The 25,117-nt window shown below is 38.3% G+C and overlaps 1 protein-coding gene across 1 annotated transcript in view; it reads right to left on the bottom strand.

Moving 5' to 3' along the window:
• Window positions 1-25,117, bottom strand: part of MAOA (monoamine oxidase A) — a 70,157-nt gene that overhangs the window by 10,085 nt on the left and 34,955 nt on the right. The window contains exons 4-9 of the mRNA XM_075539522.1: window positions 13,090-13,194; window positions 12,287-12,378; window positions 10,815-10,956; window positions 7,919-8,068; window positions 7,477-7,636; window positions 6,552-6,648 (exon numbers count right to left, since the gene is read on the bottom strand). Of these exons, the coding sequence (XP_075395637.1) occupies window positions 6,552-6,648; window positions 7,477-7,636; window positions 7,919-8,068; window positions 10,815-10,956; window positions 12,287-12,378; window positions 13,090-13,194 (746 nt within the window). The remainder of the gene's footprint in view (window positions 1-6,551; window positions 6,649-7,476; window positions 7,637-7,918; window positions 8,069-10,814; window positions 10,957-12,286; window positions 12,379-13,089; window positions 13,195-25,117) is intronic.

Below are 25,117 nucleotides of genomic sequence, written 5' to 3'. Positions count from 1 at the left end.
ATTGACGTTTTCTGAATGGTTCTCTTACTCCATCATTTCTTCATTTTCTTTTGCGCTACTCTACACTCAAAAGGAAGTTTCAGAAACTCTTCTAAAACTAATGTCACTAACTTCATGGATATTTCAAATAACTTCAGTTTAACATGCAGTCTTTATGCTGATATTAGAAAGCTTTCAGAAACTCCAAATGAGCTAACAGCGAATGAAATGCTTTCTCCATTTTTAAAAGTTTTAAAATTGTATTCATTTTTCCTAGATTAAAAACAAGAGAATTCCAGGATTGAAAATATGAGGGAGTTTGATGATTGTGTAAAAATGGAATTATAACAAAATCTCTCCATAAATATTTTGAAGGCCCCACATACATGACTGAAAATAAACACCTCCTGCCCCCCACACCCCTGCCTTACCTGCCTCTATGAACTGCTTCTTAATTTAATTGTTAATTCATTTAGGGCAATTATTTGAAACTATCATTTGACTATTATTATTTGATCATTCTAGGATGCAAAAATATATAAGGTATCTGTCTCAATCCAGGGAAAAGTATTTTAGAAGCTGTAGATTATTGATTTAAGAATTTTTTTAAAAATTGTACGTTATGGGATATACATAGCATTGGGAAAATCTGTTTAACAAGACTTCTTTAAAGTGTTAAAACATAAGGATGTTACTTTGAGAACTAAAGTGCACGTGACCCAAGCCATGGTATTGTCAATCTCATGTGCAACTGAACATTGAATGACGAATAAGGAAAACTGAAGAAAAATGGATACATTTGAATTATGCTGCTGCCGAAGAATACTGGAAGAGTCACAAACTTCCAAAAGAACAAATAAATCAGTCGTGGAAAATGTACAGCCAGAATGCTCCTTAGATGGCGAGACTTGGTCTAACATACTTGGACATATTATCAGTCCCTGGAGAAAGACATCATGCTTGGTAAAGTAGAGGAGCCTCAAGAGGAAGACTCTTGACAAGATAGATCAACACAGTGGCTACAATGATGGATTGAAATATAAGAATCCTTGTGAGGATGGCACAGGATTGAAAGGTGTTTTGTTCTGTTGTACATGTGGTCACTGTGAGTTGGAACCAACTCGATGGCACCTACCAACAACAAGAAATGGGATATACTCATAACTTCACTTTATCCAACATGCACGTTATAGTTTGTTATAGTTAGTTTAGTTAAAGTTAGGTCTATACAAGGAACCCTGGTGGTGTAGTGGATTAAGCATTGGGCTACTAATAGTAAGGTTAGCAGTTTGAAACCAAAAGCTGCTCTTTAGAAGAAAGAAGAAGTTTTCTACTCCTCTAAAGAGTTACAGCTCAGAAATCCACAAAGGCAATTCTACCTTGTCCTATATGGTCACTACAGGTCAGACTGTATTCGATGGTAGTGAGTTTCGCTTTTGCAAGAACCATTAGATTTAGATTGATGCAGTGTTTAAATAAAACTTAATATACGAAAAAAGATCAAAATAATTTATATGGAAACTTTTCAGTCAACTCATTTTGTATGTTTCTTCAGTCTGCCAGATCTCAAACTAAAAACAGCATAACATCTTTAAATATATATATATAGCTTTGGATAAATGTTAACTTCCTTTGAGTTTTTATTGAGGAAATTCACACACTGACTTTGTGCTGGGTACATGTCAAAGTTTTTTTAATTGTTTTATTAGGGCTCATACAACTCTTATCAAAATCCATACATACAGCAATTGTATAAAGCATACTTGTACATTCATTGCCCTCATCATTCTCAAAACATTTGCTCTCTACCTAAGCTCCTGGCATCAGCTCCTCATTTTCCCCTCCCTCCTCGCTTCCCCCTCCCTCAGGAACCCATGATAATACATAAATTATTATTTTGTCATATCTTGCCCGATTCAACGTCTCCCGTCACCCACTCTTCTGTTGTCAGTCCCCCAGGGAGGTTATATGTATGTCCTTGTAATTGGTTCCCCCGTTCCAACCCACCCTCCCTCCACCCTCCCAGTATTGCCACTCTCACCACTGGTCCTGAAGGGATCATCCGTCCTGGATTCCCTGTGTTTCCAGTTCCTATCTGTATAAGTGTACATCCTCTGGTCTAGCCAGATTTGTAAGGTAGAATTGGGATCATGATAGTGTGGGGGTGAGCATTTAGGAACTAGAGGAAAGTTGTATGTTTCATGGTTGCTACATTGCACACTGACTGGCTATCTCCTCCCCGAGACCCTTCCATAAGGGGATCTCCAGTGGCCTACAAATGGGCTTTGGTTCTCCACTCCACACTCCATACCCCATTCACAATGATATGATTTTTGTTCTGATGATGATGCCTGATCGCAGATCCCTTCGACACCTTGTTGGTGTACTTTTCCCACGTAGGCTTTGTTGCTTCTGAGCTAGATGGCAGCTTGTTCACCTTCAACCCTTTAAGACCCCAAATGCTATATCTTTTGATAGCCGGGCACAATCAGCATTCTTTGCCACATTTTCTTATGTATCCATTTGTCTTCAGCGATTGTATCAGGGAGGTGAGCACGCAATGATATGATTTTTTGTTCTTTGATGCCTGATAACCGATACCTTCAGCACCTCGTGGTCACACTGGCTGGTGTGTTCCTTTGATGTGGGCTTTGTTGCTTCTGAGATAGATGGCAGCTTGTTTACCTTCAAGCCTTTAAAACCCAAGACGCTGTATCTTTTGATAGCCGGCACCATCAGCTTTCTTCATGACATTTGCTTATTCACCTGCTTTGTCTTAAGCGATTATGTCAGGAAGGTGAGCATCATAGAATGCCAGTTTAATAACAAAGTATTCTTACACTGAGGGAGTACTTGAGTGGAGGCCCAATGTCCATCTGCTACCTTAATACTAAAACCTATAAATATATGCACATAGATATATTTCCCCATCCTCATATATAAATATATTTAAATATGTACATGCTTTATTTAGACATCTATAAATGTCCTTTGCCTCCTAGCTCTTTCCTCTATTTCCTTTGACAAATGGGATATACTGAAGATAAAACACCTGTGTACATCGAAGGAATTCACCAAGGGAGTAATAAGAGAATCCACGGACTAGGAACACATCTGTAGCAATGACACATCAGACAAAGTTCTTATTACTAAAATCTACAATACTCTGCTAGCTTCCAAAAAGAAAAAAAAATAATTGCCCACTGAGGAGGTGGGCAAAGGACCTGAACAGAAGTTTCACAGGGGCAGAAATCTGAATGGCCAACAAGCATATGAGAAGTTGTTCCTGATCGCTAGCCATAAGAGAAATGCAAATTAAAACAACAATGAGGTACCACCTAACACCCTCAAAACTAGCCCAATGCAAAAAAAAATCAGAAATCAACAAGTGTTGGAGGGACTGTGGGGAGACAGGAACTCTCATCCACTGCTGGTGGACCTGTATGTACAGCCACTATGGAAATCAATATGGTGATATCTAAAACAGATGGAAATCGAGACACCATATGACCCAGCAATCTCCCTACTGGGCATATACCCAGAAGAGACAAGAAATAAAACAAGGTCAGACATCTGTGCTCCAATGTTCATTGTGGCACAGTTCACAATTACAAGGAGTTTGAAACAACCCAAATTTTGATCAACTGACGAGTGTATTAAAAAACTGTGATATGTTCATATTATGGAAGTAGTGCACATCGCTAAAAAGCAGTGATGAACGTATGAAGCACATCGCTGCATGGGGAGAACTGGAAGAAATCACGCTAAGTGAAGTAAACAAAGCACAAAAGGACAAGTACAACATGAGTCCATTGAGGTAAGTTTTTTTTAAAAAAAATGCAAAAGGGGCATAGGGAAAAAGCGACTGTATACAAACATTCCTGGGGTGAGGACCTGGTAGTATGTCAGGGACCAGACCAAATCCAGGAATGCATATGGTAGCCAACTAAAAAGGAGGGGTGGGGGAGGAAAATAAAAAGAAATGGGTAGCGGGGGCATGGGGAACTAACCCACTCAAAGGGAGGATATTGTTTATATCCCCACAGGGAAAGAAGGACCAGACTTCAATCCAGGGCTCCAAGATGTGAATGCAACATGCTGGCAAGGAGTAGGGGACCAGTGGAGAGGTCTGGGAGGCTGGCCCCAATCCCAACTACGTGGACACCTGCCCCTCCCCCCAGAAGAATTTATTTCAGAGGATGGCACTGAATCTGCAGCTCCGGGAGTGGGTCATATCTGATTGGAGCACATAGGAGCAGAAGAAGGAGAGAGTGGAGCACATCCTGGCCCACCAGGCCTTGAGAACAGTGGTTCTCCTCAGAGCAGCCAGTCTACAGAGAGGACCACAGAGAAGATCAAATGGCCGGCCCCACTATGAGACAAGACATCCCTCACTGACCCATAGCCCTACAGGGGACAACACTGGAGACACAGTGTGGGAATTGCATCTGATCTGATCCTGCCACACCAAGGCAAAACACTAAGGGGATGCAACAGAACAGCAAGGGAACGGAGCGGCGAGGTCCCCAGGGAATGCTGAAGGTGGACTTTGGGGCCAGGGCTTGGTGCCTGAACAGACTGGGCTGGACAATACTCCTAAAGGCCAACAAATGGTCCTTGAACTAACTACAAGCTTTTCTTTCTTGTTATGTTTTGTTTTTTTTGTCATTGGTTTGTTGCTGTTGTATATTGTTGCTTCATTTTGCTCTGTCTTGTTTTTGTGCATGTTATTATCTCCGCAGGTCTGTCTAGTGGTGTTAACAAACCGAGGGACAAAGGTACAACAAGTCATCCAAGTTGGTGGTGAGGAGGGTGTAGGAGGCCTGGTAAGGAGTGATCAAGGGTAATGTAACCAAGAGGAATTACTGAAACCCAAATGAAGACTGAGCATGATAGTGGGACAAGAGGAAAGTCATGTCACAGTTTTAAAGCACAAAGTCCTTTCCAGTTTTCAAAAGGCATTGGTTATCAAAAGGAGGATTCTGGGAAATTACTATCCCTATCTTAAAGGCTTTCATCAGCAGGAGCAAAGAGCAGGGTAAAGGCAACACAATTTCAAGGTTTCGGTGTCAGAAGCAAAGTGCAAGATGAAGGCATTTGCTTATATAAGACGATTAGATTATCACAATCAAAGAACTACGAGAATACTGCCATTACTATCCACCTGGAAGGGTCCAGTCATTAAATGCCCTTGTGAAAAAGCCAAAGGAAGATCAGAAGGTTAGATGCCACTATATCTAACATGCAGGGCAAGAAAAACATCAGTGTTCTCTCATTCACCTTTGGGCTGATCTTCAGAAATGTTTTCTGAAAACCTAGAGCTCAACCTTCAGCTTCCATTTGGTATGGAGAGTGGTATTTAAATGACAAAGCAACCGCTACCATTTTTGCCTGGTGAGGGTAGGAATGAAGAGAATGCACTGCTACTATGGGCATTATATTGTCTGCCCGTGGCTTTTGTAAGCAGTGTAGTGTCATTTCCTTCCTATATGTGGGGGCTTCAACAAGTTTGTAGAAAAATTTCTTTACCTTTTAATTCCATTTTTCCATAAACTTTTTGTGGTCCCTTTATATTTTATAACCAAAGACATGGTCATGGAATATCTGATTAGCAGCCCAATGGCATGACCCTTTTCCAATCCTCAGGGACATGGGTCTGCTACTCAGTGTTTCTAATTTGCCTTCCAGGGTGTAAAGCTCATGAACTCAATTCACACCTCTGCCCTTGAGAAGATATGAGGTATGTATTTCTCAGCGACAAAGAGAAAATCAGCTGACCACTCACAGTCACTTGCCTGCTACAGACACCGTTCTTTCCTGAAATTGTGATAGAGCAAATAGTACTTTAATTTGTATGGGTTGTTAGGAAAGCTAAAAGGCAGGACAACTGGGAAGTTGTGCCATTGCTTACAACTCTTTGCAGAGGTCTCACTGTTTTCTTTGGATCGCTAACTTCAAAAGGGCAGAAGAGCTGGCAGGGAGGGAGCAAAGGGAAAGAGCAATCCTCTTGCACACATGCCCAGCGCTAGCTTGTACTTTGGAGAATAAGGGATGCCGTACTGGTCCAAAGAGAGTTGCACAGTGACCCACTGGAAGAAATTCTAGCCACGCAGGCAGGTCTGACTCATCTCAGAATCCTGACTCCCAACTGATTATCCATCTGATCTCTCTGCGTAACCACCACTGGTATTTAGCAGATGCTTATCACAGTGAAAAGAACAAACCCTGGAGACTAAATTCTGAAGACCTTGCCAGATAAACCAGACAGATCTCATTTCAGAGTGGGTGTGCCCATTCTGTCTCTAGGCAAGGCTGTCTACCACACTGCATGTGTAGATGCTTTTTCAAACTGTCCTAAACAAGTACGTTTTGTGGGGGAATGGTATCCATCTTCACTGTTTCATAGGGTTCTTGTGTCATGCACAAAACTTCAGTGCATTACTGAAATACATAAAAATATGTATCTTAACATTTCGTCACTGCTTCAGCTTCATTTCAAAACAACATTCTCAGCTCCCATACCAGCGCTCCAACATAATTTGGAAAATGCAAAGCATCTGACTTTAATTTACCCCATAATGGCTGGCATTGATCCATCTGGCTTGGTGTCATCCAGGGTTATTGAAATTGGAGCATCTTCATCTTCAATGATCATGCAGCCACAGTAATCTTAACCAAGAAAAAGTCACAGGCACATGAGATGAAGCTTTTCAGTGATTTAAGGGAAATGTGTGTGTAGATATATATAGTTACACACACACCTATACATATATACAGATCTCTACTCACATATATATACCCCCAAAACTATTTTGCATGAAGAAAGAAAATCTTAACCTTTTCCCCCTAACCCAATTAAACACATCATGATTACAGAAGGATATCTGTCAACACAGAAACCTGAAAAATGATTCATCGCTACGATCTTTATATAAAGGATAGCTGACTAACACATACAAAGTGTTAAGATGGCTTAAGAGCTCTGCTCCACAAGGGGAATCACAAAGGCTATGCTTAAAAGAATTACTCTGTCAAACTGTGGAAGGTACAGTGGGAAAGAATCCATGAGCATGAACAAGGGTTACTAACAGTACTCCTTGTCTCCAGAGAGGCCATGTCCTAGTCTCTGCCTCATTTACGCCGTGTGGTACACCACACAGCAGGTCTCACTGTTACTATTTTACATGAAGGGACCAACACTCAGACAGAACAAGGCCCTCTGTTTATGAAGAGCATATGGCAGTACATATAGGAGGAGCCTGGGCAATGGAGGTCCCACATTGCCAACATGTGCTCTTGGGATCTTTCATTATTATTATCATGAATCATTTTATTGAAGGGATCATTCAATTGTATTATGCCATCAATATATGGAATCATTTTGTATTATAAGGAGATATGAAGAAGTCTGTAAACAAAGATTTCTGATTCTTTCTCTTTTCCAATTTGTTTTGGTTCCTTGAGGTAACAGTTTAAATCTGAACAAGAGGAGCCTACCTTTCTTCTTCCAGAAGGGCTCCCTGTAATACATCATGCACTTGATGATCGATCCCATTGGAAGACGCTGAATCAGTTGATTTCGCTCTGGCGGGAGCTCTGGTTTGAAGTGGATCTTAGTAGTCAGAGCTGGTGGGATGGCACTAATGACGTGCTTGCACTGAAACACACAGACACAAAGGTACATCCGAGGCTGCGAGTCTGTAGAGGAACATCAGCCTTATCATTTGGAACAACATAAAACAGCAACAGTGCCAAAACTGAGACAGTCGTAGATCAATAAAATTGAACAAAGCATGAAAATCAAGGCTAGTTACTAGTAGACTGAGTCAGAAACATGCCGGCAATAATGCCGCCACTGATTGGAGTCTATCTGGTTAATGCTGTAGAAGACAAAAAAATGTCTATTTCATATGTATTCATTTGAACTGCACTGGATTACCTCATAGATTTCATTATTTAATGTCTCGATGATGATGTTATCCCCTGTTTGGTCAATGCAGGTGACAGGACGCCTCAATTTTACTCGGTCCCCAAGACGGTCCATTATGCGTTCACTCACTTGACCAGACCCGCCCACAAACTTGCGCTCCTATAGGAGGTAACAGGCAAAAAAGGAAATTTGTTAAAACTCAAGAAAGGGTAATCATATTTGCCACTGCTTAGAACAATCTTTACAAAGCTAACTCTACTCTCTGTACATTTAACTTTTGGATTTTTCATAAGGACAAAGGTAGAATTAGTTGGTCAAGACACTTCAATAATCATTCCTGCTTCCAGCAACATCTACTACTAGTTGTTAAACTCTCAGAACCAGACAAACTGTTCACCTATACCATTGCCATTGACCAAATGAAAATATTAGTAAGTCTTTGGGTTTTGAAGGCCCGGGAATAAGAGACATGGAAGGAGGTTAAAGGCAAAGTACTCAGAAGATGCAGTTCCTGGCTGCCTTTAACTTCTCGCAGCCATTGTCTACAGTTGTCTAGGCAGGTAAGGATGCTGACAGTAGCACATTATAGACTCTTAGATAAGAGCTCTCAACCTAATAATAAAGTCAACCCTACCAATCATCATCAAACAATAGTCTAGAAAAGGAATATCAGATCTGAAAGACCTTGACATTTCACTGTAGAGGCGCACAGGTGAAAGCTAGTGCCTGCTTGCTCCTTCAGATACTGTGAACCGGTCCCCTTGAGTAGCCCAAGACAGAGTAGTGCTTTACCCAGCTGTGGTGGAAACAGCTACAACTGAATCTAAAAGAGCTTCATTTAATGAGCCTTTTGTAAGAATGGAGGGTATTTTTAGGTAATTATAGAAGATTTTTTGAAAGAGACAGGTGGAGGCATATTCCAACATAGCATGCCCAACAATTTTGGATGAGCAAGTACCCTTAAAACTGGGTGTTGTTCTAAGGGTACCACCAAGGTTCTTAATCAAATAATTCCTACAGTAGTCCAGGCGTAAATTTATATTGTTTCTTTCTCAAAGGGACTCTGTTAGTGCAATAGGTGAAGTGGTAGATTATTAAGCCCAAATTTGGTGGCACAAATGTGCCAGTTGCTCAGAGGGAGAAAGATAAGGTTATTTGCTCCCACAAAGGTTTACAGCCTTGGAAATTCTGTGTGGGGTCACTATGAAAAAGAATCAACTCAAATGCAGTGGGTTTAGTTTAGTTGGTTTGGTTGTTTGTCAAAAACTAGAATTCACTTAATTTATAATCTGATGTATATCTTTGAAGAGTTGCTTTAGATTTTGATATAGTTGCAAGATGATAAATAGTTTTTATCTTGTTCATTAACTACCTCCTTACATGTAGAATTTGATATAAGAAGGTTAAAATGAAAATATAAATTCTTTGGAAAGTTATTATGATAATACTTTGATATCAGTAATCTGAACTGTGCATTCTAAAAGGTCATATAGAATTTAGCTAGCGATATTAGGACAACTATGAATAAAAGATAAAAACCGAAAAATCAGTTGCCTTGAGTCTATTCCAACCCATAGAGATCACCTGTGTGTAAAGTAGACCTGTGCTGCATTCATTGCTGTGATGGTTTGAATCACCAGGCTTTTCTTCTTAAGCACCTCTGAATGGGTTTGGGCCACTACGCTTTCAGTTAGTAGTTGAGTAGTTAACTATTTTTGCCACTGAGCAATTCCAAAGAAAGGATGCAGATACCAAATAAGAGTCAAGACACTCCAGAGCGTAAAACACAAGTTAAAAGGTAAAATGTAGGAATTCTGCCTAAAATAAAGATGCTTAATAGAAAAACGAAGCTGTCTTGCATTTGGCTAAAGGTCAAGGGACCAATAGTACTTAGGTTCACTAGAATACCTGGAGAACATCTAGCGGTCTAAGGAAAAGATGAGGTCACTTAGTCTAGACTCTAGACCTTGTACTTAGAATTCTTGGCCTCAGATCATAGGTAAATTGCTCTAATTTAATCAAAGACAAAATATTCCTCTCATTCACTGCCATCAAATGGATTCTGATTCATAAAGACCCTATAGGGCAGGGCACAAGTTTCTTGAGTTTCCAAGATTGTAATACTCTGTGGGAGCTTTAGGGGAGTAGAAAGCCCCGTCTTTTTCTCTAGGAGGGATTGGTGGTTTCAGACTGCTGATTTTGCTGTTAGCATTTTGTTAGCAATTTGAAGTTAGTAACCACTGAACCACCAGGGCTCCTCATAGAAAATATAAATCAATCTCTCTCTCTCTCTCTCTCTCTCTTTCTGGAACAGGCTCGAGACAAAGAATTTCAGATTCTGCTTCAGATTTTCAAGATTCTGACTTCACTACTACGTTGCAAACAAACTCACTGTCATCGATTTGATTCTAACTCAAAGCAACTCTATATTGGGGTTTCTAAGGCTTTGTAAATCTTTACAAAAACAGATAGCCTCATCTTTCCCCTGAAAAGCAGTTCGCACTTGCCTGAGAGCATGACCAAGATTCCCTCCGTTCTATAACTGATAAAAGAGTAGCTGACAAAGAGATGAAACAAAAAAGCCTTAAGCCTGGAATAGAAATACCTCTAAGTATAATCTTATAAGTACTAGAATTTGGGAGTAGTTTATTTTAGGAATTGAGCTTTCTCCTACATAAATAGCCTAATTTGTTAACTACATCACAAAAGAATTAACTTTTAATTTTCAAACCTAATTAATTCTAAATCAACTACTCTTTAGCTAGGAAGTTACTTTCAGGAACAAGAAAATAAAATGATACAAAAAATTAGAGTATTTCAAGTTATAAACTGAAACAATTATTAAGATACTGCTTGGGGAAGAGGGCAAGATCACAAAGCGTTAGGAGTTTCAACGTGCACATACCTGGCCCCCATTGGTAACTGAGAAGATTCGAGTGGTACCCCCGCACTGCTTTACGTACCACAAAAACCAAAGAGCCGAAACTTCGTGGGGCTCAGAAGTCACATTAATATTCACAAAGAGATAAGCAAATTCCCTAGCGGTCCTGTGTACAGAATAAGAAGGGAGGTCAGACACAAATACGTACATGCTTAACTTGTTGTTATCATGCTTTGGAAACACAAGTTCATGTGATTGGAGACGATTTCTATGGTTGTTGAAAAATGTTTCCAGGTTCAATTTTTGAAAGAATATAATTTTTTTTTAACTCGGGGAGAAAATAAAGCTTCCCACCAGTTGTAAGAAGGTAAGGGTTACTTTCAAATCTGCTGTTTGCTGTGTAGTCTAAGAGAGCACTATACTTGCCTGTGGTCACTTGGGTTATTGATTCCCATCTATTATAATTCCCTCCTGCTCGTCTCCATCTCCATTGTCCTGGTCCAAGCTACTATTGTGCCTATTTGTTAGGCAACAATGGTAGCTCCCATCCTACATCTACATCTACACCTCCACCTATGCCTACATCCTAAATCTCCTCACTTATTATCAGATGCATTAACTCGTTTCAATGTAAAGATTGCATTTTCAAGGAAATCCTCTATTACCCTCATGCCAGATCAGGTTCCTGCTGGTGCAGGTGCCCCCTTAGCATTATTGAATTGTATTATTGACATTGGTTTTGCCTGCTAGAAGAATATAAACTACGTGAAGGGGGGGCTAGCCTAACAAGCTCACAGATGCCCCTTAGTGCCTGCATATGAAACTCATAAAACTCACTGTCAGAGTCAATTCTGACTCATAGTGACCCTGAGCAGGGTCGAACGGCTCATGTGCTCAGTGAGACTGTAACTCATTATGTGAGCAGAAAGCCTCATCTTCCAAGGAGCAGTTGGTGGCTTCTAATTGCTGACCTTGAAGTTAGCAGCCCCAAATATAACACATGATATCACCAAGGCTCCAGTGCCTGCATATAGCAGGTACAAAAAGAAGCACATGTTGACGCAATAACTGAACTTATACTTGACTACGAACATGGATTCTAATGGAAAATACCATGTCCTTTTCTGTTTTAATAGTAAAGGCTAGCTTTCCTCATTTCTCTATATCTACATAGAATTACTTTTAAAGATTTCTTTCCAAAATGCTTCTGTAGCTGGTGACTCTGAAAAATTAACATACAATTACTTGTTTTATTGCCAATTGTGCAACCCTTTCTATTGAAGGATGTTCTAATTCATTTGTTTATTTTTATTCATAAGTTGTAGATTCATTTTACACTCAAACCTGCTCTAATGTGTCTAAAGTACCTTAAAGATGTTACTGACTATAAGATCACTAGGTTCCCCCTTAACTTTTTTCTTGTAAATTATTAAAATGAACATTACAGCTCAAAACAGAATTAAGAAGGGAAGATAGGAAGTATATTTGAAATATACTTTGTCCAGCAGATTTTATCGATAAGTTCTTTCATTGTCATCTTGTCCCACTCAGCAGCGTGTGGAGCATCCCAGGGAGCATCAACGTGAATCTGCAAAGAAAGAAGGTCTCACATTCATGCGTGACAGTAACTACCCACTGCCCTTTAGAGAGGCCCTCCTGAGAACCTCTGAAAACAAGTCTCCAGTTTACATGTGGGAACATGCAATTGTCATGGAATTCTATTTATAGACAGCTTGGGGGAGGGAGGCCCCTTGGGTTCTATACTTTAAAACTTGCCAAAATAATAATACAGATTACATAATTATATAATATATCCATATATGTGTATTTAATTGTATTTTTAAAATATTAATTACTTAGATTAACGTTACTGAAAGCTAACCCTCATTTTATACTTTTGATGTAAGTCAGAAAAGTGATGTTACAAAGGCTGAAACTAAGTTAAAAAGTTTGGAGAAGCAAGTCCTTCTCTCCTTCATTAAGTGGCATCATGTATGAATAAGAACACTATAGGTACAAATATCTGGCAAAAAATATTTCACATAAATGCAAAATGGTATGCAGTTGAAAGCACATGGGCTTTCTTATCAAATATATACAGGTTTGAATCATAAAGGGTTCTAAGCTGTATAATTTTAAGTAAATTACATAACCTCTTCCTTCACATGTAATTTTCCTCACTGGTAAAGTGGTAATACTATCAACTTTGCAAAGTTGTTGGGAGCATAAAGAACCACATTAAGCAGCTGCTATTTTTATTTCACTAATGGGCCACGTGCATGCTGAATACCCATTTTACCTCCTTCCCCATGTTATCCATTGTCCGCCATAGATTGTTGTAATCCAGATATGCAATGGGGTTCCAAACTGGAGGAAAGGCACCCCGAAATGGATAAATTTTTCCCTGGAACATAAAATCAAAGGAAATAAGACTGCAATGAGCAATGTTTTAAATTTGGATGACATCCTAAAGCCAAAAACCAACCAACCAAAGATTTCCAAAGTTACAGGATCCTCTACTGTGTCAGAAGCATCACCTTTGGTGGAAAGTAAATATATTTTATCTATACAGGACTCACGTTTCGATAATAAGAGGATCATTCTCCTAGCATCATATTAATCCATCTTAATTTAGAGAATCTGATAAGTGTGAACTTATTTCTACTTATTTAGAAAAATTAAAGTTAGGTTATCCTACTATCTAACCCCGATGCAAAAATATTTTCAAGTCCTGAGGTCATATCCAGTTTCTTTGGAATGATGGTCCCAGAGGAGATCAAGGTGACAGTGTGGACTATCTTTAGACTACAAACAGGATACAGATGGAAAAGGGGAATCATTCAGATTTTTTTTAAAGTTCATACTGGCTAAACTACAGATTATTCTAATAATAGAAATATTAGAGTCCCATGTTTGGTTCCCCAGGATCTGTACTCCTTTCTCAGTAGTACCCTGGTTTTTTCTGGGGAACTTCCTTTCCCTTCTTTTTTTGTACAGCCATGTAGATTGCTGGGTATCATTTGCCATTACTAATGGTGGTGGGCCAACTAGATCCTTCTTCCACTCCCCTCTGCTCCCTTTGGCTACTAGTACAGCCAGGCTGTGAGTTTATGATATATCCGATATAAGCTTGGTCCATCACACATTCTCAGAGAATTCTAAGCCATCATAGCATAGTAGAAGGTTAGCTGTGGCTTCTTTCTGCTGGCAACAATCTGAGTAGCCTTTCCCTGCTGCAAAGGCCAAGGCTTTGGTTGCTACCACTAACCGCTCAGAGTTGTCCTGGTCTCTTCCCATACTTAAATATAGTCAGCTCTAGTCTCCTGTCGATTCTTTGGGTTTTCTGCAATTTTTTCAAAATTTCCCTTGTTATCCTAAGCTGGTCCATATTGCTTGAAAGAACTCTATAAAATGTAGATAACTAATTATTCAGAACACCCTTTTTGAGTTGTGTGACAGACAACATGCTATGCAAAAGTAGAGATGAGGAATGCAGAGTGCATTCTTAGGAAAAGTGACCAGAGTTAAGTAATTTCTAAGACCTTATTTACTTATTTAATTCATTTATTTTAATCTATTTACTGGGGGCTCGTACAATGCTGATCAAAATCCATCCATCCATTATCTCAAGCACATCTGTACATCTTTGCCATCATCATTCTCAAAACATTTGCTTTCTACTTGAGCCCTTGATATCTGCTCGCCCCTCCCTAATGAACCTTTGATAATTTATACATTTTTATTATTTTGTCATATCTTACACTGTCTGACGTCTCCCGTCACCCACTTCTCTGTTGTTGATCCCCCGGAGAGGAAACCTTATGTAGATCCTTGTAATCGCTTCCCCCCTTCATGTCTTATAAAGCTTTAAGTGGCCTGATAAATATCTGAGAATATTTCAAATATAATTTTGTATGATAATTTTATTTTTAATTGAATAAATATATATAGAAAGTCTATTTTGAGCACTGCAGAATATTAAGAGTTTGCTAGATTGAGGAAAAAGAGGGGTTAGAGCAAACCTGATCATGAAACTAAGAATACAAACTGTAAGAGCATGTGTACATGTGTGAGAACACACACACACACATGCAGAATCCATAGAAGCCATTGACAAGTAACTTTCTCTTCCACAGTAACAAATTCAAGTAACTTTGGCAGATTATGGGATCTGATTTCTCATCTGAAAAATACTGTGCTGTAATCTTTGATACAACTGCACAAGACTCCAATACTTTATCATCATCACCACCACCATCAATCACCAACATTATCACTACCATTGCCTGAGATCTTCACAAGCATTATCACATGTAATGGTCACACCAACCCTTTGGAGACAAGTACTATTATTATTTCTTTTATAAATGAGTAAACAAAATCCCAGGGATATCAGGTAGTAAATATACAGAGAACCAAAAATGTCCTATTGTAAAAGGACATTTGTCTTAAAACACCAGACTTTTCTATCTCCTGTGGGAATGGGGGTGGTGGTGGGGATTTTGAAATGGATTGTTCTCAAGATATCTTAAATTTCCAAAATAAATTAAAATTTGAAATGTGAAATTGCATGTATTTTTCACATCCATCTTTTATGTATCTAAGGAGTGAAAACAGACACTAAGAAGTACTGAACTATCAGATGACTGCTGCAGAAACAAGACCCTCTTTGGAAAATGGTAAACTCTTCTGTGAAATATGGGCAGAGAATTTACGCACAACACCAAAATAGCTATGGGCAGGGGAGAGGCTGGGATTCAGTATGAGCACAGTGGAAAATTTTTCAGTGAAATCTGCCAAAAAAAATTCACACTTTCCTCTGTAAAATGTGTTTTCACTCAAGTAATGGTGTCATATAAATGATTCTTTTCATTAAAAATTTATTTTACAATATTTTCAATGTGTTCAGTCCTCTGGAGACATTAAAGAAAGAGTTATAAATATAATCCAACAATGTGTTCCTCATTGCCCAATACAGGAAGATGCTAAACTGAGTATGATTTCATACTCTTCTGCTATGGGGCCTTGATAAACACGTAGAGAGGCAGGAGAAGTGAAGACTTCAGGAAGGGAGGAGAGGTATCAAGCTTTTAAGGAATGTAAATTATGAAATATTTATAAAGATTGCAAAGACTTCCCTTCACATTAGTTCCCATACCTGCCCCTGTGGACAGAGACACCAAACAGCTAAAGGGATCTCATTAATTCCTGTTTCACCCTTATCAGTTTCTAACTTCTCTTCTTTCATTCCATAGAATGCCTAAACCAGCTGGGGGAAAAGTATGTGGTTTTAGGGAACTGGGACTATTATGTCCCCCAAAATATACAAGTATACTTCAGGGATATTTTGGGTTTGGTTGTAAGACGACCTTATTAAAGCAGATATCGCAATTTAAGTCACACAACTTTTTTCCTTGCACATAAGTTATATTTACACTATAGTGTATTAAACATACAATAGAACTATGAAAAATGTTGTAATACTTTGAGAATCATCAAATGTGATACAGAGATATGAAGTGAGCACATGCTATTCAAAAACTTGTGCCAATAGACATGCTTCATAGAGGGTCACCACAAACTAAGCTTGAATTCGTGAAAAACGCAACAAAGCAAACGAAACGCAATGTCTACGAAACACAATAAGGCAAAGTGCAGCAACATGAGGTTCCCTGTATGTTGAAGGCCTAACACCAGGTATCTGTGAAAGTGACCTTTTGGGGATAAAGGGTCTTTGATGATATCACCAGGTAATATGAGTTCCTACTGGAAGAGGGTCCTAATCCAATCTAAGTGGTATCCTTATCAAAGAGAAGAGGTACAGACATGGGACCATAAAAGCAGAAAATAGACTGAGCTACAAGGCAAAGAATTCTGGGCATCAACAAGTTCTGCAATCTAATCAAAGGGGCCTATTCTTTAATCTTTAAATGATAGAACTTTTGACACAGCATCAATTAATGTGGAGTAGTACACATTGTCCTTAGAATTGTGGCCCAAATACTTGAGTTCTTTTGAGAAACCACATGTTCAATCTCCTAATGTTTCTAGTATCACACTCCTATCAGAGATGATAGTATATTGTTCTCACAGCGTTTATTATTGTTGGATCTGTAAGATAAAATAAGCTGGGTTTATAATAAGCTCATAGCATTTATTGATTGGAACGTTGGAGAGTTTAGTCTCTGTCCTTTCACATTTTGGTTAAATGAAAGGAAATGGGTGTTATTCAGAAGTATCATAGGCTACTGAGGAAAGCAGCCAGGAATCTATTTTTAATCATCTTCAAAATAAACAGCTATCTTCTGGATTGTTTTAGGAACATATCTGCCCAGCCCATGTGAATTCCTTGCCTTCCAGTCACTGTTTTGACAAGCCTATAAGAGAAATCATTTGGTGGTTGCTTTTCTATAGTTCTATAACTCATGATAATGTTTTAAGTAAAGAACAGATTAAATATGATATTCATTATGGTATTGTATTAGTGTCTCCAAAATCATTTTCCCTGTTTCCAAGTGAAGGTAGTCCAGCTTGCTTCAAACAAGAATAACTTTTATTTTGCCTACAAAAAAGGCAAAATATTTCATACATTTATGTGGAAAAATCTATTCTTTCTCATCAGCACACACTTTGCATTCTTCTTTCAATAAACACACACACACACACACACACACACACACACACACTTACAAACCTATTGCCTTGGAGTTAATTGACTCATAGCAACACTATCCCTATAGGACAGTATACAGCTGCCCACTAGATGGTAAATCTTTATGGAGTCAGCCAGCCAGTTCCTTCTCCCATGATCAAATAAGTGGCCCATTTGACGTCTCCATTTTCTTTCTAAAGCTGGACTTCAGCTGTCAAAAGTCCACTGATGCTCTTTACTCTAAGGTCACCATGAAAGTCTTTGTAGCCAGATCTGAGGGGCTCTATCCATCTCCAATTAGCACTCTGATGCACCTGATCTCATTTTGCTGTTTTGCAAGTTTCCACTGGTTTCTATTCCTTGAAAGATCCTCCCATCTCTTATTCACTAATCCTCCAAGGTAGAATTCTCAGTCTCTTCCTTTGATCTTTGCTCATCCATTTCCCCGGGGGAACATATCCACCATCTGGGTTTGTTATTATATTTGTACAGTGTTTACATATCCCAGGTCTTTTTCTTGACCTTGCTCACTTTATGTGTATGACTCTCAAATTGTTATCTACAATTTCTCACAAAACTCAAGTCCTATGTTAAAATGACTGCTATTGGTGTTTGTTCATGATCAGATATTTTATCATAGCCTCATTCCTCTTATCCCAGGATTTACACAGTTACCTTCGCACAGAGTTAGCACTTGAGGTAGGCACTCCCATCTTTATGACAGAGAAACATTAAACTCAGGTGTAAATGATGCCATATCATCACAAATAAAGAGTTCCAAATGAATAATTATGTCTTCTTTCCAAAGGAATTCCAGTTATATACTGAAATTATACACAAACCAATGAAGACTGAAATAATATGAATCTTTTAGAGATGTTTGGATAATTAAAGAAAATTGACAAAATGTTCTGGATTGAACTTGGTCCCTCAAAAAATGTGTTTTGTAAATTCTAATCTCTGTGCATGTTGTTATAATCCCATTTTGGATTTTTGTTATGTTAATGATGCAGGATTGGTACATGGGGTGTTTTAAATCAATCTTTTTTGAAATATAAAAAAAATTACACAAGCAAGCTAAAGCAGCGTGGGTGAAGAAGGTTGATGCCAACATGCATGGAGATGTACAAAGAACTAGGAAGCAGAAGCTGAAAAATAAGGATTTTCCTCCAGAGTCTACAGATAAGAGAAAAATCTCCCCTAGAGCTGGTGCTCTGAATTTTCACTTGTAGTCTCTGACACTATGAAAAAATAAACACCATCTGCAGTATTTCTGTTATAGCAGCACTGGACCACTACGATGTAGAGTATTTGAAAAATAGTTCTCCTCTTTCACAGATGCCATTAGCTCAAAAGGAATACCAAAGGCAAACAAATAAAAATAAACCCATTGCCATTGAGTTTATTCAAACTCATAGCAAACTTAGGTTGCGCTATGAGAAGGATTATCTCATATTAAAAATAGTTCTATTGATATAATTCACATATGCTGTAATTCATGCATTTTATAATGTAATGGTTTTTAGCATATCCATGTGCTATTCAACTATCACTATTATCTTATTTTAGAATATTTTCATCACCCCCAAAAGAAAACCATATTCATTATCAGTCAACTTCCACCCCCCAACTCATTTTGTGTAATGGCTAACTTGGTTTCCAAATAGTCTATACCAATTTTACATTCTTAGGGGAAGTTCTATCCTGTCCTATTTGTCACTATGAGTAGGAACTGAGACTTGTAATGAAGAGGCGATCTGGTGGCATAGTGAGCACTGAGCTGCTAACTACAAGGTCAACAATTTAAAGCCACTTAGCTTTGGGAGAAGGATGAGGCTTTCTACTACCCTAAAGATTTACCATCTGTGAAACCCACAGGGGTTGCTCTGCCCTATGTGGTCACTATGAGTCAGAAATGACTGGACAGCACTGAGGTTGCTTTGGAATTATGCGTCATCAACAAAGTTTCCACTTTTTTCACATCCACACAAGTATAAAGTCGTATCTCACTGTAGTTTGGGTTTGCATCTTCCTAATGACTAATGATGTTGAGACTGTTTACTGCCCATCTGTATTATCTTCTTTTGTGAAAAAAAAAAACAACTACTCAGATTGTCCAGTTGTTTTTAATTAGATTCTTTATCTTTCTTTTATTGCCTTATATGTATTGTTCATATATTCTAGAAATAGGTCCTTATCAGATTTGCAAGTATTTCCCTTAGTCTGTGGGTATGTTTTTACTTTCTTGATTGTATAATTTAAGGCACAAAGAATTTTAATTTTGATAAAGTCTAATTCGTATATTTTTTCTTCTGTCAGATGTGCTTTTGAACCATTCATTTTCTAAGCACATCACAAATGTTTACTCATATTTTCTTCTAGTTTAGCTCTTACATTTAGGTCTATAAATTCTTCTAATTTTTGTGCACTGTGAAGAAGGTGTCCAACATCATTCTTTTGCACATGAAGATCTAATTGCCCTAGCACCATTTGTGTAAATGACTTATTTCCCCCATTCAAAAACCAACTGATTAAAATTTTAGATTTATTTCTAGGCTCAGTTCTATTCCACTAACATATATTTAACCTTAATGTCATTAATACACTGATTTTTTCACTTTTGTATTAAGTTTTAAAATTAGATTTTTGAGTACTCCAACTTTATACTTCTCATTCAAGTCAGTTTAGATTATTCTGGGTCCCCTGAATTTTCATGTGAATTTTAGGACAAACCTCCTAGGTTTGTCAAAAACAGGAGAAAAAAAAACTTAAGATTTGATTGAAAATGCAAACTGTTTGGGGAGTATTGTCATCATAACAAAAGCAGTCTTTCAATCTATGTAAATAGCATATTTTCATTTACTTAGGTCTTCTTTAATTTCTTTTAACAATTTTTTTGTTTTTAATATATAAATCTTATATATCTTTGGTTAAATTTATTCCAAAGTGTTTTATTTTTATGAGGATATTGTACATGGCGATGTTTTCTTAATTTCACTTTAGATTTTTCATTGCAAGTGTACAGAAATGCAACTGATTTTTAAAAAATAATTTTATTGGGGGTTCACATAACTCTTATCACAATCCATATATCCATCCATCGTGTCAAGCACATTTGTACATTTGTTGGTATCATTATTCTCAAAATATTTTCTTTTTACTTGAGCCCTTGGTATCAGCTCATTTTTCTCCTCCCCCATCCTCCCTCCCTCACAAACCCTTGATAATTTATAAACTATTATTATTTTTTCATGTTTCACACTCTCTGATGTCTCCCTTCACCCACTTTTCTGTTGTCTGTCCCTTAGGGCAATATCTGAAACAGAAGGAAATTGAGCTACCATATGACCCAACAATCCCCGTACTGGGCATGTACCCAGAAGAGGCAAGAAAAAAACTACGGCCAGACATCTGTGCTCCAATGTTCATCGTGGCACAGTTCACAATTGCAAAGAGTTGGAAACATCCCAAATTTTATCAACTGATGAGTAAATTTAAAAACTGTGGTACATACATCCAATGGAGTACTCCACATCCCTAAAGGGCAGTGATGAACACATGAAACTCATGGCTGCATGGGAAGAACTGGAGGAAATTATGCTAAGCAAAGTAAATCAAGCACAAAAGGACAAGAACAACATGAGTCCTCTGAGTTAAGCTTTAAAAAAATGCAAAAGGAGTATAGGGAAAAAGCTAACTGTATATAAACATTCCTGGGGTGAGAACCAGGTAATATGCCAGGGGGCAGACCAAATCCAGGGATACACGTGGTAGTCAACTAAAAGGCGGGGGGGAAGACATGGGTAACGGGGGAACAGGGCACTAACCAACCCAAGGGGAGGGTATTGTTTATCTCTTTTTAATATTCTAGGTTTACGGAGTCAGAATTCACTTGATGGTGGTGAATATTGATTTTTCTTTGCTCATATAGAAGACAACTTTGCTGAACTCATTTCTTGGTTCTAATAGAATTTTTTTGTAAAGTATTATAATGACATGAACAAAGCCTCCACTTGCAAAGTTAAAGGATTCTGTGGGGAAAATATTGAATGACACAGAAATTGTCAAAAGAAGAAAGGAATGCCCACATTCAACCATATCAGGAAGGGGCATATGATGAAGAACCAGTAACACTGCAGGAAGAAATCCAAGCTGCACTGAAGACACTGGAAAACAACCAAGGCTCCAAGGAAATGCTCACTGGGATGTTTCAATACACAAATAGATGAAAGCTGGGCTGGAAGCACTCATTCATTTATGCCAAAAATTTTAGAAGAAAACTACTTGGACAATCAACTGTAAGATATCCACATTTCTGCCCATTTAAAAGAAAGGTGATCTAAGAAAATTGGGAAATTATTTAAAATAGCTTTACTATTCCATGCAAATTTTGCTGAAGATAATTAAAAACGATCACAGCAGAACATAAACAGGGAACTGCTAGAAATTCAAATCACTTTAGAAGAGAATGTCGAATAAGGGATATCATTTCTGATGTCAGATGGATCTTGGCTGAAAGCAGAGACTACAGATAGATGTTTACTGTGCTTTCATCTATAACAAACTAGGGATAACATTGCAAATAACTGGATTTGTAGAACATTTAATTGTGCTCACACAGAACCTATAGATCTAGAGGCAATAATTCTTAAAGAGTAAGTGGACACTACCTGTTTTCAAATGAGGAAAGCTACACATCAGGGTCAATCCTTTTACCTTATTTACTCAATCTGTATGATGAGTAAATTTAACTTGAGAAATTTTTTTTTAACAATTTATTGGGGCTGATACAATTCTTTACACAGTTCATACATATACATACATCAATTGTATAAAGCACATCTGTACAGTCTTTGCCCTAATCATTTTTTTCTCTTTTCTTCTTTTACATTTTATTAGGGACTCCAACAACTCTTACCACAATCCATACATATACGTACATCAATTGTATAAAGCACATCCATACATTCCCTGCCCCAATCATTCTCAAGGCATTTGCTCTCCACTTAAGCCCCTTGCATCAGGTCCTCTTTTCCCCCCCGACCCTCCCTCCCCTTTCCTCCCTCCCTCATATGCCCTTGGTAATTCATACCTCGTTATTTTGTCATATATTGCCCTATTCGGGGTAATTGAAGAAGCATACAGCATTAGAATTGGAGGAAGAATCATTAACAACCTGCAGTGCGTACATGGCACAACCTTGCTTGCTGAGAGGAAAGAGAACTTTGAAGCACTTAGTGGTGAAGATCAAAGGCTGCAGCCTTCAGTATAGATTTTGCCACAAAAAGAAAACCAAAATCTTTACAAGTAGGCCAATAAACAATATCATGATAAAAGGAGAAAAAGGTTGAAGCTGTCAACGTTTTAAGTTTACTGGTAAGGTCAGTTGGTGTCTGTTCCCCCATCTGTAGGATTCTGAACTGAATATTTATATTATTACATTGTCCTTTATCTAAAATAGGAAGAACTATTACGAAACTCTGAAGTTCATTATGTGTTCCAAAAGAATTTGCTCACTGAGTTTGACACAGAAATGACAACATTTGGAGAACATACCTGAGACGAGGGCTATAAAAGAGCAGCAATTCAGTTAAGTGGCAGATCAGGGCAATAACTGTAAAACTCATGGCTGGGTCAATGTGTACTCATGAGACAATTAAACTTCCTTCAGAAGCGTCCAGAAATACCGGGAATGGGAGTAATAGCGCTTTAGATGATTTGTGTGGTTGTAGAAAGCTACTTCCCCAATGATTAAACAATTCAGATAAATGATTTAGCTTTTCGGTGGATAGGTGCTGTGAACAAGTAGAAAATAAGTAGGGAGGAGTAAAGAGGTATTAATCTCAAACTAATAACTACATTCTAACTTGAAAGGTCAGAATCTCTAAGGAGTTTACTTATTATGAAGAGTAGAGCAACATTTTCTTAAAACAAACACACTGATTTTTAAATTCTATCCTAATAGTTCAATCTTTGCCATTAACCAAAATGCTGTTAGCTAAACAGACCCAGGCAAAGAGGGCGGGGGAGGGTGACAGTGGAAGGGTTCCTACTACAAAAGGGAAGTAGAGGCACTCTTCCCCCATGCATCCCCAGCACGAAGGATGGTGAAGGGCCGATGAGCCACATTTCCTTATTCATCAAAGAAAGCAGAGCTAGTGAAAGGGTGTGGGAGGAGGGCAGAGAGGGAAAGTCAGAGTGTTCACACCACTCACAGTGGCTGAATTGACCCTTAGTTTCTGGAGCATGTGGGGTTCACGGATGCATTTACCTTGAAAGGGGAGGTCAGTTACAGAAAGCTACTCAATAGCAGAAAATCTACCATCAAGTCTGTCAATTCTTTCTTGTGAGCAAGACAAGATCCTACAAAAAGGGGCTCAAAATCTTAAGCTGCCTCCTGATACCAACACCAAAACCTCATCTTAAGGAAGTAACTCCAAAGTTTCACAGTCTTAAAAAACAAACACCAGCAACAACCAAAAGAAACTGGTACTATAGAGTTTATTCTAATTCATGACAACCCTCTAGAGAACTGTGCTCCACAGGGTTGCAAAAAGCTGATGAAAAAAATGGAATTATTATCAGTAGGCCTTTCTTCCTAGGCACATTTGGAAACTCAAGCCTCCAATCTATGGTTATCAGCCTCCAATCTATGATTATCAGTACATTAACAATTTACAAGATAAACTCCTTTAGAAAGCATTGGATGATTCAAACCCACCAGCCATTCCATGAGGAAAAGAGCCTGTATGTTCCCATAAATATTGACAGTCTTGGATACTCTATACAGGTTGCTCTGGGTTGGAATAGAATTAATGGCACTGGATTTAGTTTGGTATCATAGTTGTTGCCTATAAAATCTGACTCTGAGAGTTATTTTCAACAATTTGGGAATTGCTTAGGAGTCAGATGCTTGGAGAAGACTAGAAGAGCTACAGAGTTACAGCTCAGGGTCAAGAGAAGTATAGAGCCTGACACTCTGGTCAACTGCATCATATACCACTCCCAGGAATCGATAGGGAGCCAATGTCTAAAGTGGCAACTTAGGACTCCAGAGCCTGTTGAGGTAAGGTAAGTTTACATTTATAGTATCTTGAAGGAGATATTTATTGGTGGGGATGAAGAAGTTGAGTATCTCCCCACTTATGAAACCTACAGAACACTGGATTCTAAGCTGGCAAGTTTCACCTTGGCTCCTAAATTCTCCAAGTCTCAGTTTTCTCATCTATAAAATGGGGAAATATGCTCACTATTTCATACGATCATTGGAAAGCTCAAATGAGGTAAACCATGTTTAGGCAGGCATTCTATAGATGGCAGGCAATACTAATAGAATGGGATAAGGAAGGGAGTCATTTAAGTGTTTAAACATCCCCAAAGCTTTATCATTTCTGGATCCTTGACTTTCCTACTGAGAGGAGTTGTATGTGCAAATATAACTTTAATTGAAGAGAAAATAAGTGCTTTCCCTGAGTTGGTATGGAAAAAGTGTTAAAAGACACCTAAAAATAAAGAATCTACCCTACCCAAAAGAAACAATTGATCCTAAGGATGGTTGGCAAGCAACAACAAACACATACCCTGCTTTCAGGGTGGCCTATTGACTACCACAAAGGTCACCTCTCAGTAACAACAAAGAACCTTACTTAGTATTCCAGAAAGCATACATTCTGAA

Source organism: Tenrec ecaudatus, chromosome X, assembly GCF_050624435.1.
Source record: "Tenrec ecaudatus isolate mTenEca1 chromosome X, mTenEca1.hap1, whole genome shotgun sequence".
Taxonomy (NCBI): Eukaryota; Metazoa; Chordata; class Mammalia; order Afrosoricida; family Tenrecidae; genus Tenrec; species Tenrec ecaudatus.
The sequence above is the reverse complement of the archived record's forward strand: the minus strand, read 5'-3'. Positions and strand labels throughout refer to the sequence as shown.